At 38.8% G+C, this 13817-nt stretch overlaps 1 protein-coding gene across 1 annotated transcript in view; it reads left to right on the top strand.

Annotated features, from left to right (window-relative positions):
- Zdbf2 (zinc finger DBF-type containing 2) overlaps nt 1-12348 on the top strand; it is a 24397-nt gene extending 12049 nt beyond the window's left edge. Inside the window, exon 3 of the mRNA XM_004626727.1 lies at nt 5589-12348. Coding sequence (XP_004626784.1) covers nt 5589-12348 — 6760 coding nt within the window. The remainder of the gene's footprint in view (nt 1-5588) is intronic.
- Nucleotides 12349-13817: the final 1469 nt, after the last annotated feature.

Raw genomic sequence — 13817 nt, 5'->3', positions numbered from 1 at the left:
AAAAAAAAAAAAAAAAAAAAAGACTTTTGAAAAAGAGTACTTCCCAGGTATAACTTTTATGGGCTATCTGTAATATTTGTCTATGTAATACTTTTTCATGATTAAACTTGGGTTATACATTCGGGTGTAAATGTCTCAAAAATGATGTCTTGACTTAGTGGTTGTTTGTTTGTGACATTAAATTAAGTCAATTGAAATGAGGGGTATCTACCAAGTTAGTCTATGGTAATTGATTCATATAATTAATAAGAATTTGTTAAGAACTTTGAGACTTGTAAATGTCTCTCACATTTCACACTTAGTTTAAGCATCCATTGATTGCTTTTATCCCCCAAAGCAGCTTGGTAAACATTAATCAGAATTCAGCCATCAGGAAGAGCTTACTGGTTCCCTCATTTACTTATAATTACTTTTTTCAGATCATTAGAGATTCATAGCGATTTCTCTTACTGGTCAACTTTTATTCTGCCATTATTCATTTTGTTATTGAAATTGTACTTTAGTGTAAAATTGTGTGGGTATTTTAATCACTTGGCTAGATGGTTCCAGTTATGCTCTCAGTAGTGATTTATGAAGGTGGTCATTTTCTCTCTCTCTCTCTCTCTCTCTCTCTCTCTCTCTCTTTTTCTTTTGGTACTGGGGATCGAACTCAGGACCTTGCACTTGCCAGGCAGATGCTTATGCAGCTGTGCTATCTCCCTGGCAAGGTGGTCATTTTGTGTCATCATTTCTGACACTGAGAGATTCTGAGCCCCCTCCCCAATAATGGCCTAAAATTATATATAATTAGTCTTTATGAGCAAAATAGAACTTTTGATTATTTGTTGGCCATATTTTATCATATTATTGTTTGTTCATATACTTTGCCCATTTTACTATTGAATTATTTGTATATTTTGGATTATTACGCAATATTTAAATATGGATAATAGTGCCTTATGTTTCAGGTATGAGTATTTTCTTACATTTGTTATCTTCTAACTGTATATGGTATCATTTTTTAATATGAGGGTTTCCTTTTTGGTATTCTTTTTGTCTTTCTTCACACCCTTGCTTTATTTATTTATTTATTTATTTATTTATTTATTTATTTGGCAGAATAGGGGATTGAACTCAGGCCCTTGCGCTTGCCAGGGAAGTGCTTATTCCACTGAGCCGTCTTCCTGGCCTCTGTTTTACTTATGTAGATTTTTAGTGCTGTTAGTCAGAGCCAGGAATTCATGCATGCTAGGCAGCCATTCTACCACCATATCCCCAGCCCCTAGATTATTTTTCATCAGCTTGGAAGTTGTTTTTATATGTGGTGTGAAACAGGACTCTATTTAATTTTTAAAAATATTAAATGTGTATCATTCCTGATATAAAACATCATTACTTGTAACAGCATAATTTCTATATTTGTCTGTGTATGTGTCTTAGTTACTTTTCTTGTTGCTGAAACCAAATACCCAATGCCCAGAGTTAGAAGGAGGGAAGGTTTATTTCAGCTCACAGTTGCTAGAGGTTCTAGGCCACCATTGGCTGGCTTCAAGGCGGGAGCCAAGGGCAGAGGTGCATTGCAGAGGAGATACAGTGCACGCAAGGCAGGGCACAGGAAGCAGAAAGCCCGCCTTCTTTGTGTCCCTTTTTATTCCATCCAGCATATAAACCTATTGATTGGTGCCACCCACACCCAGGGTGGGGTTTCCCTCTTAGGTAAATCCATTCAGCCACACCCAGTCCTGTGCTAATCCAACTCAAGAAGATATCATATGCCCTTAATTCACATTCACACACCCTAGATCCAGCCACCTCCAAGGAGCCCCACCTATGAGTGCATGAGGCTTTGGGGGGATGTCTAGATACGAGCCATAACAGTCTGTGTGTACGTGTATGTGAAAAAAATACATGCAAGTTTAGATACAGTTTTTTTTTTTTTTTTCCCCAGAACCAGGGATTGAACTCAGGCCCTTGCGCTTGCCAGGGAAACGCTTATTCCACTGAGCCATCTCCCTGGCCCCCTCCCTTGGTTTTTAAAAGCATGAGCCATATGAGTTCTAAATTACAGGGTTTATGATTTTTTAAAAATAATTTTCTCTTCCTTCCTTTACTAGATATTATAGTTTTTCTTTTAATTTTGAAAATCCTGAAAATCAGCTCTGGCTAAATTTTTGCTTCTTATCCATTAGTTTTTTTGTTTTTTTTTTTTAATTTACCTTTTTATTGGAACAGTTTGCTTGTTTTTTCATATTAAATTGGGTGCTCAGTTAATTCCTGTTTGCAATTATTTTTTCTTAATGGAAATATTTCACAGTATGACATTTCCATTTGAGCATACTCATAGATTTTTCATGTTAAAGGAAATCACCAACAAAGTAAAAGGAAAACCCATAAATTGGGGAAAATATTAGCCAGTGTCCCTCAAACAAAGGACTTCTATCTAGAACATATAAAGAATTAAAAATAAATCAGGCCCCTAAAATTCAAAAACTCAACCCAAAATTGGGCATCTGAGATAAATACACACTTCTTACATGAAGAAATACAAATGACAAATATATATATTGAAAAATATACATTATTGGTTATCTGAGAAATGCAAATTAAAACAACATTGAAATTTCATCTCACCCCAGAAAGAATGGCTGCCATCAAAAAATCAACCAGTAACAAATGCTGGTAGGACTGTGGGAAAAAAGGAACCCTTCTCCACTGCTGGGGGGAGTGTAGACTGGTACAAACACTGTGGAAATCAGTGTGGAGATGCCTCAAAAACTTAGGATTGGAGGTCCCATTTGACCCAGCTATTCCCCTTCTAGGTATTTTCTCAGAATTACAAACATCATACTACAGTGATATACGTGCACCCATGTTTGTAGCAGCACAATTTGTAATAGGTAGATCTTGGAAACAACCCAGATGCCCATCAATGGCTAAAAAAGATGTGGTATTTTTATACAGTGGACTATTATGCAGCTATAAAGAAATATAAACTCAAGGCTTTTACGGGTAAATGGATGCAACTAGAAACCATACTCATAAATGAAATAAATTAGACTTACGTGTAAACATCATATTGTCTCCCTAGTATAAAAAACTGAAAGAGTAAATAAGATCCTAAGGTACAATAGATTCCTGAGTCTCTAATTGTAAATGTTTCTTTTTTCTTTTTCTTTTCTTTTTTCTTTTTTTTTTTTTTTTTTTTTTTTTGTGGAACCGGGGATTGAACTCAGATCCTTGAGCTTGCCAGGGAAGCGCTTATTCCACTGAGCCATCTCCCTGGCCCCTACTATTAATTTCTATTAGTTCATTGAAAGTTAGTATTTATTTTATTTTATTTTTTGGCAGAACTGGGGATTGAACTCAGGCCCTTGCACTTGCCAGGCAAGCACTTATTCTACTGAGCCATCTCCCCAGCCCCAAAAGTTAGTATTTATATTGTTTGATCAGTCTTACATGCCTATATCTGGTAATCTGAGCACTGCTTTGGTTTTTTTTTTTTTTTTTTTTTTTCGGAACTGGGGATTGAACTCAGATCCTTGCGTTTGCCAGTCAAGCGCTTATCCTACTGAGCCATCTCCCCGGCCCCTGTGAGCACTACTCTGAAGATTACAATATGCAATATAACAAGCGTTGTCAATTTCCCATCATTTTGTTTCGAAATTTTGTATCATTTTAATTTTTTTTAATCAGCCTTCAAAAAATTGCTAGGCATGGTGGCAAATGCTTGTAATCTCAGCATGTGGGAGGCTGATGCAGGAGTGCCTTGATTTCAAGGCCATCCTGAGCTACCTATTGAGACTCTGTCTCAAAAATCATAAAACAAAAACCAAGAGGGGGGGGGAAACAAATTTTAAAAAGTAATTTAATTTTTTTTTTTGTACCAGAGATCAAACTCCAGAACTTGTGCTTGCCAAGTAGGCACTTGTGCTGCTGGGTTATCTCCCAGGCCCACGATTTAAAATTTTGAATGGGCAATAAATGTAAATAGATATAATTCAAAGGCACATTCAAAAGTGAGGCTTGGGGCTGGAGAGATGGCTCAGTGGTCTAAAGCACCTACTTAGAACAAGCTTAGCAAAGCACAGTGGACCGCGGTTCAATCCCCCAGCACCACATGCCAGCCAGCCCCACCCCCTGCTGGGCTGAGCTGGCCCCACACACACACACACACACACACACACAATAAATAAATAAATGTAAAAATAAATAAATAAATAATTTATTTTTTTATTTTTTTTAATTTTTATTTATTTATGTGTGTGTGTGTGTGTGTGTGTGTGTGTGGCCAGCTCAGCCCACCAGGGGGCAGGCGGGTTGGCATGTGGTGCTGGGGGATCGAACCGCGATCCCTGTGCTTTGCTAAGCTTGTTGTAAGTAGGTGCTTTAGACCACTGAGCCATCTCACCAGCCCCTAAATAAATAATTAAAAAACAAAACAAAACAAAACAAAAGTGAGGCTTAACCAGGCACAGGGGTGTGTGGCTGTAGCTTAGCCACTTGGGAGGCAGAGCACTTATTGAGCCCAGGGGTTAGAGGCTACCTGGGCAGCACAGCAAGACTCCTTCCCTCAAAAAGCAAAGAGGAAAATAACGTCTTCCTTTATTCCTGTTCTTGTCATCTTATTCATTTTCCTGTAGGTCACAAATATGACCAATTTGCCAGATAATCTTCTATAGGTATTTTAAATATCTAGGTTTTCTTTCCCATTCTATTTTAGTATTAATATTTTGGTTGTTTAGTATTCTGTATATACTTGCTTTTCACTCACAATGTTTGTAGTGATTTGTCTTCATAATTTTTAAAATCTACAGTGAATTCCATTAAGTACCATTAACTATTGAACCAGTATACAACTGTTAAGTATTAAGGTAGATTTCACTGTTTTGCCATTACCAAAATAAAAACAAAATGGATATATTCTTGCACATTCCTCATTACACACATAAAATAAACCAAAAGTGGAATGACTAGGTCAGAGTGTTTGTGCATTTATTTAACTGACATTGCCAAATTGTTCTTCATAGAGGTTACTAGCCCATGTAAAGGTTACCTAGTAACTTGAAGTGCATCTATACTCCTCCTAATGGTGTATTAAAGTGCCTGTGCCCTTGCTGCAAGTCCTTATATCATTGCTGAAACATGGATTAAAGTAATAATAGCTGGCATAGTGCATGCTTATTCTGTGCTAGGCTTCCTTTTCTTTTTTAATGCTTTTGATACATTTTCCAATTTACTCATCTGAATGGTCTCATGAGGGAGACCATTCCACTTTTTCAGAAGTGGAATATGGAGCATACAAGGTCAAGTAACATGTGTCAGTCCAACTTTTACTGTTTACTATTCTGATAACTGGAAAACATTGCATATATAATTTCATTTGCATTTTCTCATATTTTGGAGCCATTTGAGGTCCTAGGGAGCAATTGGTAGAGTCACCTTCCTGGGTCACACTGACTATCTTCCTGAAGGGAACAAAGCATACGGTCTGCTGTGATTGTTTTAATTCTTTGTCCCGTAAGGAAAGCCCAGCATAGAAAGAAAATCACTATTATGTATCATAAACCAATATTAGAATATTGTTATAGGGTTTTGTCTTTTCTTTTCAGTGCACAACAAGAGGCTCCTGAGCATGCCGCATCACCTGAGGTGATTCGTTTGGATGAGTTTTCCCCAGAAGACAGAGAAGCCGAAGAGAAAAGCTCCAAGAGCTCCGAATCTGCTGAGGAGTCGCGAGCGCGTCCCGGTGCCTCCCAGAGCTCTGCGAAGGAGGTTTATGTTCGACCATCAGTTATTCAAAAACTAGAGAGGGGACAGCAGCAGCCTTTGGAGCTTAATAAAATTGAGAGTGGTGTGAGAAAAATTAATCTGGTAGATATTGGTCAACCGTCAAATAATGGGCAAAGTGTAATCCGTCCTCCTGTGATTTGTAATGCTCCTGCTAGTTGTGCGCCTGGAAATTCTTATGCTAGACCAGTTTCTGAGAGTGCTAGAGCACTTGCTGAGAGTACTAGACCTGTTGCTGAGAGTGCTAGACCAGTTGCTGTGACTACTAGACCAGTTGGCACGAGTGCTAGTCGGATACCAATTCGTTTACGTTCAGTTAGCAAACGTAACCCAAGCAAAGTTGACAAAACTAAGCAGCTAGATGAGGGCCCTACACACCATACGCTGTCATGCCATCCAGAAATTGCTTCAGTTTCTCATGAGAATCCTAAAGAATCAAATAAAAAGTCTGTACGAGTAAATTTAAATAATAAGAAAGATGTAAAATGTCAGGGTCAAATTTTGTCACCTGCCTCTAAGTTCCATGAGCAGAAGGATACTAAAAGTTCTGTTAGAGTGGAATCTTCTTCTAAAGTCACAGGAAACCCAGTTGTAAAGCTGAATAAACCAACTGTGCTGCCTGCCAAACGAATCTCGGAAGGCGCCATTCCAAAGCGCCGTGGGAAATTTCCATCACAGATGGGTTGTACTCGGGAAGAAAAGCTTACAGTTCATAACAAGCCAGCAGTTTCAAAACAGAAGAGCTCAGTGATTACAAAAGTGAAGTGTAATCGCAGCTCTCTGCAGTCAGCGTCTGTCCCAGCCGGAAAGGCTGTGCAAGAGTACCGCTGGGAAGAAGAACAAGGTGGTTCTGAAGATGGGAACTATGGATCTCAAGGTTCCGAAATGAGTTTTGATGATGATTTATTTTCGCCCTCACCAACTGATCTATCTGAAGTGACTGCAGGAAAAACAAATGTTTCAGAGAACACACATACTGCTGTACAGTACAAGAGTAATAAAGCTTGTGATTCCAAAGTGAACTTGGAGGGTGAGTGTGATGATTCTCTTCAGGTGGTTGCCAACAAATCCCAAGTGATTGTCAAAGAAAAAAGTCCTCCAAAAGCAGCACGCATAAGCCTGGTTGATGAAAGCTATGATTCCAGTGGTTCAGAAATGAATTTTGATTGTGAAGACTCAGCAGAGCCAACTGACATTAACCCCAAGCAGCGTAACATCGATGTGATCTTCCCTAATGGGATCTGCACCGATTTGGTTGATAAGAGCTATGGATCTGGCAGCTCTAGAGGAAGCGCTGCTTCGGTGGCCTCACACGTGTCAGTAGTTAAGGAGACCCCTGTGCACGTAACAGAAAAGAAACGTCACATGAAGCCTCACGTTTGCCTGGTGGATAAGAGCTATGGATCTAGTTATTCTGAATCAAATTCTGACAGTGATGGTTTGCCTCAGGCAGCAGGTAACCATCCCCAAATGACTGTTACAGAAGGAAACCAGAAAGGCAGACCTGTCCAGCTCAAAACTAAGAAATGTAAGCCAAGTAGTACCAAAGCACATCTCGCTTGTGGTGCTTCTCTTGAGGCAGTGTCTCCTCAACCCCAGAGAGATGCTGGAAGAAAAAAGCTTCTGAAAAAGAAGAATGCTGGCCTTGTGGAGATGAACTGTGAGTCTCATGATCCTGACATGGTTTTTCATGCTGATGCTCAATTAGTGGCTGATGAATCTCAAGTAGCAGTTGAAGTAAACGCTAAGACTGTAGATATTGACTTAGAAAATAAGAGTGTTCAATCTAGCATTTCTGATCTAAGTTTTGAGTCATATGATTGTCTTTATCAGTCAGCTAATGATGAACTTGAAGGGGATTTAGGTGAAGTAAATCTTAAAGAGTTAAATGAAGCTAAGAGCGGTGGGTGCTCCATTTCTGAGTTGACATTTGATTCCGATTCCCCTCTTCTATCAGTTACTGAGCGGTCTCAGCTGGATGTTGAAAGACTAAAAGAAGATCTCTTTAACCTGGAAGAGGAGAGCTCTGAGTCAAATAGCTCTGGCCTAACTTTTGATTCTGATATTTCTACTTGCTCAGTAGTTGACCAGCCTCAAGTAGCTGTTTTTGAGGAAGAGCCTGTTGATCTGGAAAATGAAAATGATGACTCTTATGTTTCTGAAATATCTTTTGACTCTGATATTCCTCTTCACTCAGGAAACGATCAACCCGAAGTAGCTGTTAAAGAAGTAATCATTCAGGAAGAAGAATACATACCCTTAGAAAGGAAGAATGCTAAGCCCAGTGGTTCTGAAATTAATTTGGATTCTCATACCCCTCTTCATTCAGTGACTAATCCTCCCAAAGTAGCCATTAAAAACCTAAGTTCTCAAATATTAAAACACAAAGAAAACAAACCTACTGATTCTGAACTAAATATGAATCATGATACTTTTCATTCAACTACCGGACATTTTGAAGATCTCAATGACAGCAACTTTCAGAAAGAGGAGTGTGTACACTTAGAAAATGAGCTTGACAGAGCCAGTGTTTCTGGAACCCAATTGGATTCTGGCGCCTCTCTTCCATCAACAAGTGACAAGCCTCAAGTAGTTGTTAAAAATATGTGGCTTCAAAAAGAAAAGCAGGCTGATTTTCAGGGCAAAAGTGCTGAATCTGGTGTCTCTGAAATAAAGCCTAATGTCCCTCACCCTCCAGCAAAAGAACCTCAGGTATCGCTTAAAAGAAAAGAAAAGAAGAAGCACATTGAAAAGAAGGTTGATCAATATGATGACTCTGACCTGACTTGGAATTGTGATGACTTTCTTTGGTCAATGCCTGAAAGCCCACCACCACTCACTGCTCTGCAGCAGGGCATTATTTACCTGGAAGATGAAAGTCCTCAGAATAGAGTTTTTGAGGCAGATGTGGATATTATTAACTCTCTTCATGCAGTCCCTGACCAAACCCATCTGATATTTTTGGAAAAGAAAAGTGCTGATGGAAAAGACAAAAGCCACGAACCTAGTGACTCTAAAATGAGTTTCAGTTCTGTTGATTGTTTTCAGTTATTGCCTGAACAATATCAAAAAATAATTAACCAAATAAATAAGTGGAGGGAAGAGGCTGCTATCCTGAAAAGTAGGGCTGATGCGCCTAGTTGCTCAAAAGCAGTGCATGGTTTTGATGTTTCTCTAGAGTTTACATCTCGTCCACATACAATAGCTATTCAGCTCGTAAGTGTGGGGGAAGGTGGTCGAGTGTGCTTGGATAGTAAAGGCCGAATTTTTTCTGAAATGCAGTTGGATTCAGATTTGTTGCTTCAAGCAATAATTGATCAACCTTATATAGCTGTTAATAACTCAAAGAAAGAATGTGAGATTGATCTATGTTATTCTGAAGGAAGCTGTGCTTTTGCTGCCTCTTGCCAACCAGAGGCCAACCAGCTGAGGGAAACTGAGAGAGAAACCTCTGGTCAGGAAATTGTTGACCTTAAAGTTGAGAGGGGTGCAGATGAGAGTACTGAAATTGTACATGATTCTGATATCCTTCAGCCAGAGACTAGCCAAACCAAAGTCAATCAAGAGGTGAAACTTCAGGAAAAGTATCTTGACTCAGAAGATAAGGATGCTGAACCTAGTTCTCAAATAAATTCTGATTCTAATGAACCTTCTCAAGAGACTATTACAGAAGCACATCATCTGGGGAATGGACATGTTTTCCTCAAGGGCTATGAACCTGATGGTTCTAAACTAACTTACATTTCAAGTCTCCCTCTTGATCCACTGATTCAGCAACAACAGAATTTGGAAGAGGAGCATGCCAATTTGGAAATGGACAGCTGTGATCCTCATCCCTCCGCAAGTTATGATTCCAATAAACCTGGCCAGTCAGTGTCTGGCCAGCTTCAAAAAACTGACCAAGAAATGAGTCTGAAGGAGGGCTGTATTTACCCAGAGGATAAGAACTACAAACTAGTTAGTTTTGAAGGAGGTTACAATTCTGATGTTCCTGTCCAATTTGTGATTGATCCTTATGTGTCTGACAAAGAAATAAATGTGCAGGCGGATCATAATGACCTAGAAAATCAGAGCTATAAAGCCTATTGTTGTGAAATAGATGATTCTGCTATTCATCTGCAGTCAGAAGTCAATGTACTTGAGATGGTTAGCAATGAAACAAGCTTTCAGAACAAGGGGCTTTCTGACATGGAAGAAAAGGCCAATGAGCCTAGTGATTTTGACATGATGCATGATTCTAATGTCATTTTTGAAATCGTAGTGAACTCCTCACAGTCCTCAGATGGAGAAGCCGATACTTCAGACATCGTGTTTGTGAGGGAGATAGCCAGTGAGAGTGAATGTGACCGTGAAGTAATTTCTGATCCTGATGTCCCTCTTCAGTTAACGCCTGACCCATCTCAGTTAACCGGGTGTATGAATGAAGAATCCATTCAGGTAGGAAAGCACTACTGTCACTTTTGTGGTTCTGAGCTAAAATATGAAGCTGCTTATCTATCAGTGACAAACCAATCCTCAGACACTTTTACAATAATAAACCAGAAGAATGACTATATTGTTCTTGGAGAACTCATTTGTCAGTCCTGTGGTCAAGGACCAAATTTTAACATCACTGCCTCTGATCCATCTGTGTTCTACCAGTCCCAGTGGACTGGTCAAGGATTTGAAGGCACTTCTGAGAACACTGACAGTGAAGTCAGTCTTTGGAAAGATCCGAACTCTATTGGACTAAATGGTATGAGCCTGGCATCCAGTAGTGCTTCTGCAGTAGATTATGCTGAGTCTGTGATCTATCTCACAGCTGATCAAGAACGTTCTTTGAAGCTACAAGGTGCAGACCTAGCAAGCAGCGGTGACACATCCTATAGTTCTCAGGTAGATTTTCAGTATAATCTCTTGATTCAGGCTGATGCCAAGCAGCCTCAGAAAGCCTTCAAGAGAAAATACCCACAAAGGAACGTATCTTTTGACAAAAAAGAATACCATTTTTATCCAAACAAATCTCTTTTTATGATTGTTCATGCAAATAACATGAATGAAGGACCGGTGGTCATAGAAGATGATACTACTAAATCAGAGCTTGAAGCTTTGCCTCCTGTCTCTCAAGGGCCTCAGAAAATAAAAGATGATGATAGTGAATCTGAACCTCCTATGAAGAGACTTAGGAATGGTCGTTGCTATGGTTGCCCTCAGAATACAATCCAGAAAGTTTTGTTGGTTGAAGAAACAAAACCTACCCCATCTAATGCTAATCAGAACACTGTGTCTGTGGAGACTGTTTCAGATAGCAACTATGATGCAGAGGAAGCTGAAGATGATGACGACATTTCAATCATCTCACATAATTTAGACTGTGACTGTTACCTAGCAGTAGAGTTTCTTAAAAAGAATCCTCAGGATTCTCCAGTCTACTCATTAAGCACCCATTCAACTCAGACCAAATGTATGAAATGTGCATTAAAGAAGAGAAAAATGGCCGCTGAAGCAGAAGTATCACCAAAAAGGCAGTGTTTAGAGAGTGATGCAAAAAACGAAGATGATCAAGTCGAGATAGTCGAAATCCCCACATCAAGTACTAACACACTGGAGCTTGGAGAACCCAGTTCCACGGCCTCTGCTCCTCCTTCTTCTGGTACAAAACGGAAGAAACGTGCATCCTCCAGCTCTCCTAGAAAGAGGAAGAAGACTTGTGCTAAGCAGCCGCGGTCTGTGGGCAAGCGGAGACGGTATAATCGGAAAAAGGCACCACCTAAGAAAGCTGGAGGTAAGCCTCCGAAGAACCCAGTCATACCAGGCTCTGGCACAAGTAAGAGTGCTGACACTCAAAATGGGCGTGATGGAAGCTCCAGTGCACGAGGGAATAGCACTTCCACACAAGTCCCTGATCGCAAAGCTTTCATAGCCACAGCAACATACTCCCTAAAGCAATGTGGGAACAATGAAACTTGTGTAGTGCTAGAAAGTATGGAAAATCTGAATCTTTGTGAGGCTGCAAAGGTTAGTAATTTCCAATTGAGTCCTTCAAATAGTGGTGCCAAGGCCTCCCGAAAATCAGTTACAAAGAAGAATTACAAAAGTAAGAGTAGAAAAACTCCAAAAAAGAAGAAGACGACTAATGTTAAAGAAAGTGCTCCCCAAAGCATTTGTAAAACAGAGGGTCTTGAGGAAGACCAAGAAACTGAGGAGTCAGTTTTGCTTCGTACTAAAGCAAATTCTATCATCAAAAAGTACACTTTGCGATACTGTATTTTCTTGAGTCCTAGGTACCAGTCCAAGACCACCTTTTCTGCAGTAAATTCCAAGAAGAAGATACCCAATGGCACTGGACAAAAGAAGAAACTAAAGAATTCCCCAGTTCCACCGACTCGTGTCAAAAATCAGCCCAGAGCTATCGCAGGATCCTCTCGGAAGCAATTGGTGCTGCGTTCTTCCAGAACATCGGGAAGAAACAAACTTGTTGATAAAACTTACACTTACAAACAGAAAATACCGATACTCAGGAGAGAATACAACTTGAGAAGTTCACATTGCAGTCCAAATGGTAGTAGGATGATGACTCGACTCTCAAGCAAATACACGTAATTGAGGTAAAATAGAAGTTTTTGGGTTCTGGCTGATGGAGAATTCAGTATTTCAATCAAAATACATTTGGTACTTTTCTGCACATAGCTTTCCCAGCTTTGGTGGGAAGCTAACCTTAAAATATTTTGCTACAGATATTATTTTTCAGAACTTTTATATTCAGTTAAATTAGCTTTTAGGGCCCCCGCCTCCTTTTTATTTTTTATTTTTTAAATTTTTAAACCAACCTTTGTCCAACACTTTCTGTAGAAGAGCTTCTTTTGTCATAATATAATTTAACATATTTATATAGCATTTTGTCCCTGAAATCATGTCTTTCTTAGTTAATTTTTATGATAATCTCTCTTGTGCTGGCAAATTGTAACATCAAGAGAAAGAAAACAGCAAACTTACTGATGCAGTCATTTCAAAAATTGGAACAAATGCCTATACACTTAGATTCTACTTGTTTCTGAGTGGCATTGTCAATATACTGTTCTAACTGGATAATTCCAAAGAAGGAGCTATACTGAGTTCTTTCAGGCTTTCAGGATTGACTTAAATGATCACAACTGAAACAAAACATGATTTATCTTTTAAAAGTACTCCTAAGAATGAGATAGCATATCTTTAATCCAGTTTTTACAAAGTGCCTGGTGCCTTTACAGATACAACACGAACTCTGCATCATTTAAGTTGGATAGGCAAATCTGATTTTTCTGATTTGGACACATGCACACATAAATCTTTATTTTAACAGTATTAGATCTTAATAGGAAGATTTGCTAATATGATTAGGCTTCTTAAAACCACCTTTACTCTTTTACATGTAGGGTTGGTGGTTTAGTATGAAAATCGAGGCAAACATGATTTTATCACTTAAAACTATTTTGGATATTACTTTATCATTTTAAAATAGCTAAACTAAGTTGGCTTGGTAATATTTTTTGGGCAGGCCATAAATTGTTGTCATTATTAAGTTACTATTTCAGAAAACTCAAATAAATCTAATCACCTAAGCAAAGGCCCATTTTTGCAAGTGACAAACTATTTTTACATTAGTTTATCTTAAGCTATCTAATTGATTATCTTAACCTAGTTAGGTAGTACAAGGTAAACTAATTCGATAATGTATCTTAAACTATCTAATTGACTTTAACATTTCAGATAAAAGATGTCAGTCTAGAGTACTTGATTATATTCAGAATCTTTATTTCGGGATGCCCAGTGATCTGGGAGAGATGCATCCCATTATCTAGCTAAGCCAAGATCTTAGCTTTTTTTCTGTCATTGATGTTAAGGGGAAACAAGAATTTCACCCACATCATGTAGTTACTATACTTTATCGAAACTAGAATCATTGTGCTGTGTCTTGATTTCAGAAATAATGTGTTACCTTTGAATCAATGAAATATAAATGTGATTTTGTTTCAGGGGTCATTATTTAATCTGTGAGTATTTTTGATGGTGTTATATTGTAATTTCTTCTA

This window comes from Octodon degus, unplaced genomic scaffold, assembly GCF_000260255.1.
Source record: "Octodon degus isolate 3935 unplaced genomic scaffold, OctDeg1.0 scaffold00016, whole genome shotgun sequence".
Lineage (NCBI taxonomy): Eukaryota > Metazoa > Chordata > Mammalia > Rodentia > Octodontidae > Octodon > Octodon degus.
This window is presented reverse-complemented; position numbering and strand designations above follow the sequence as displayed.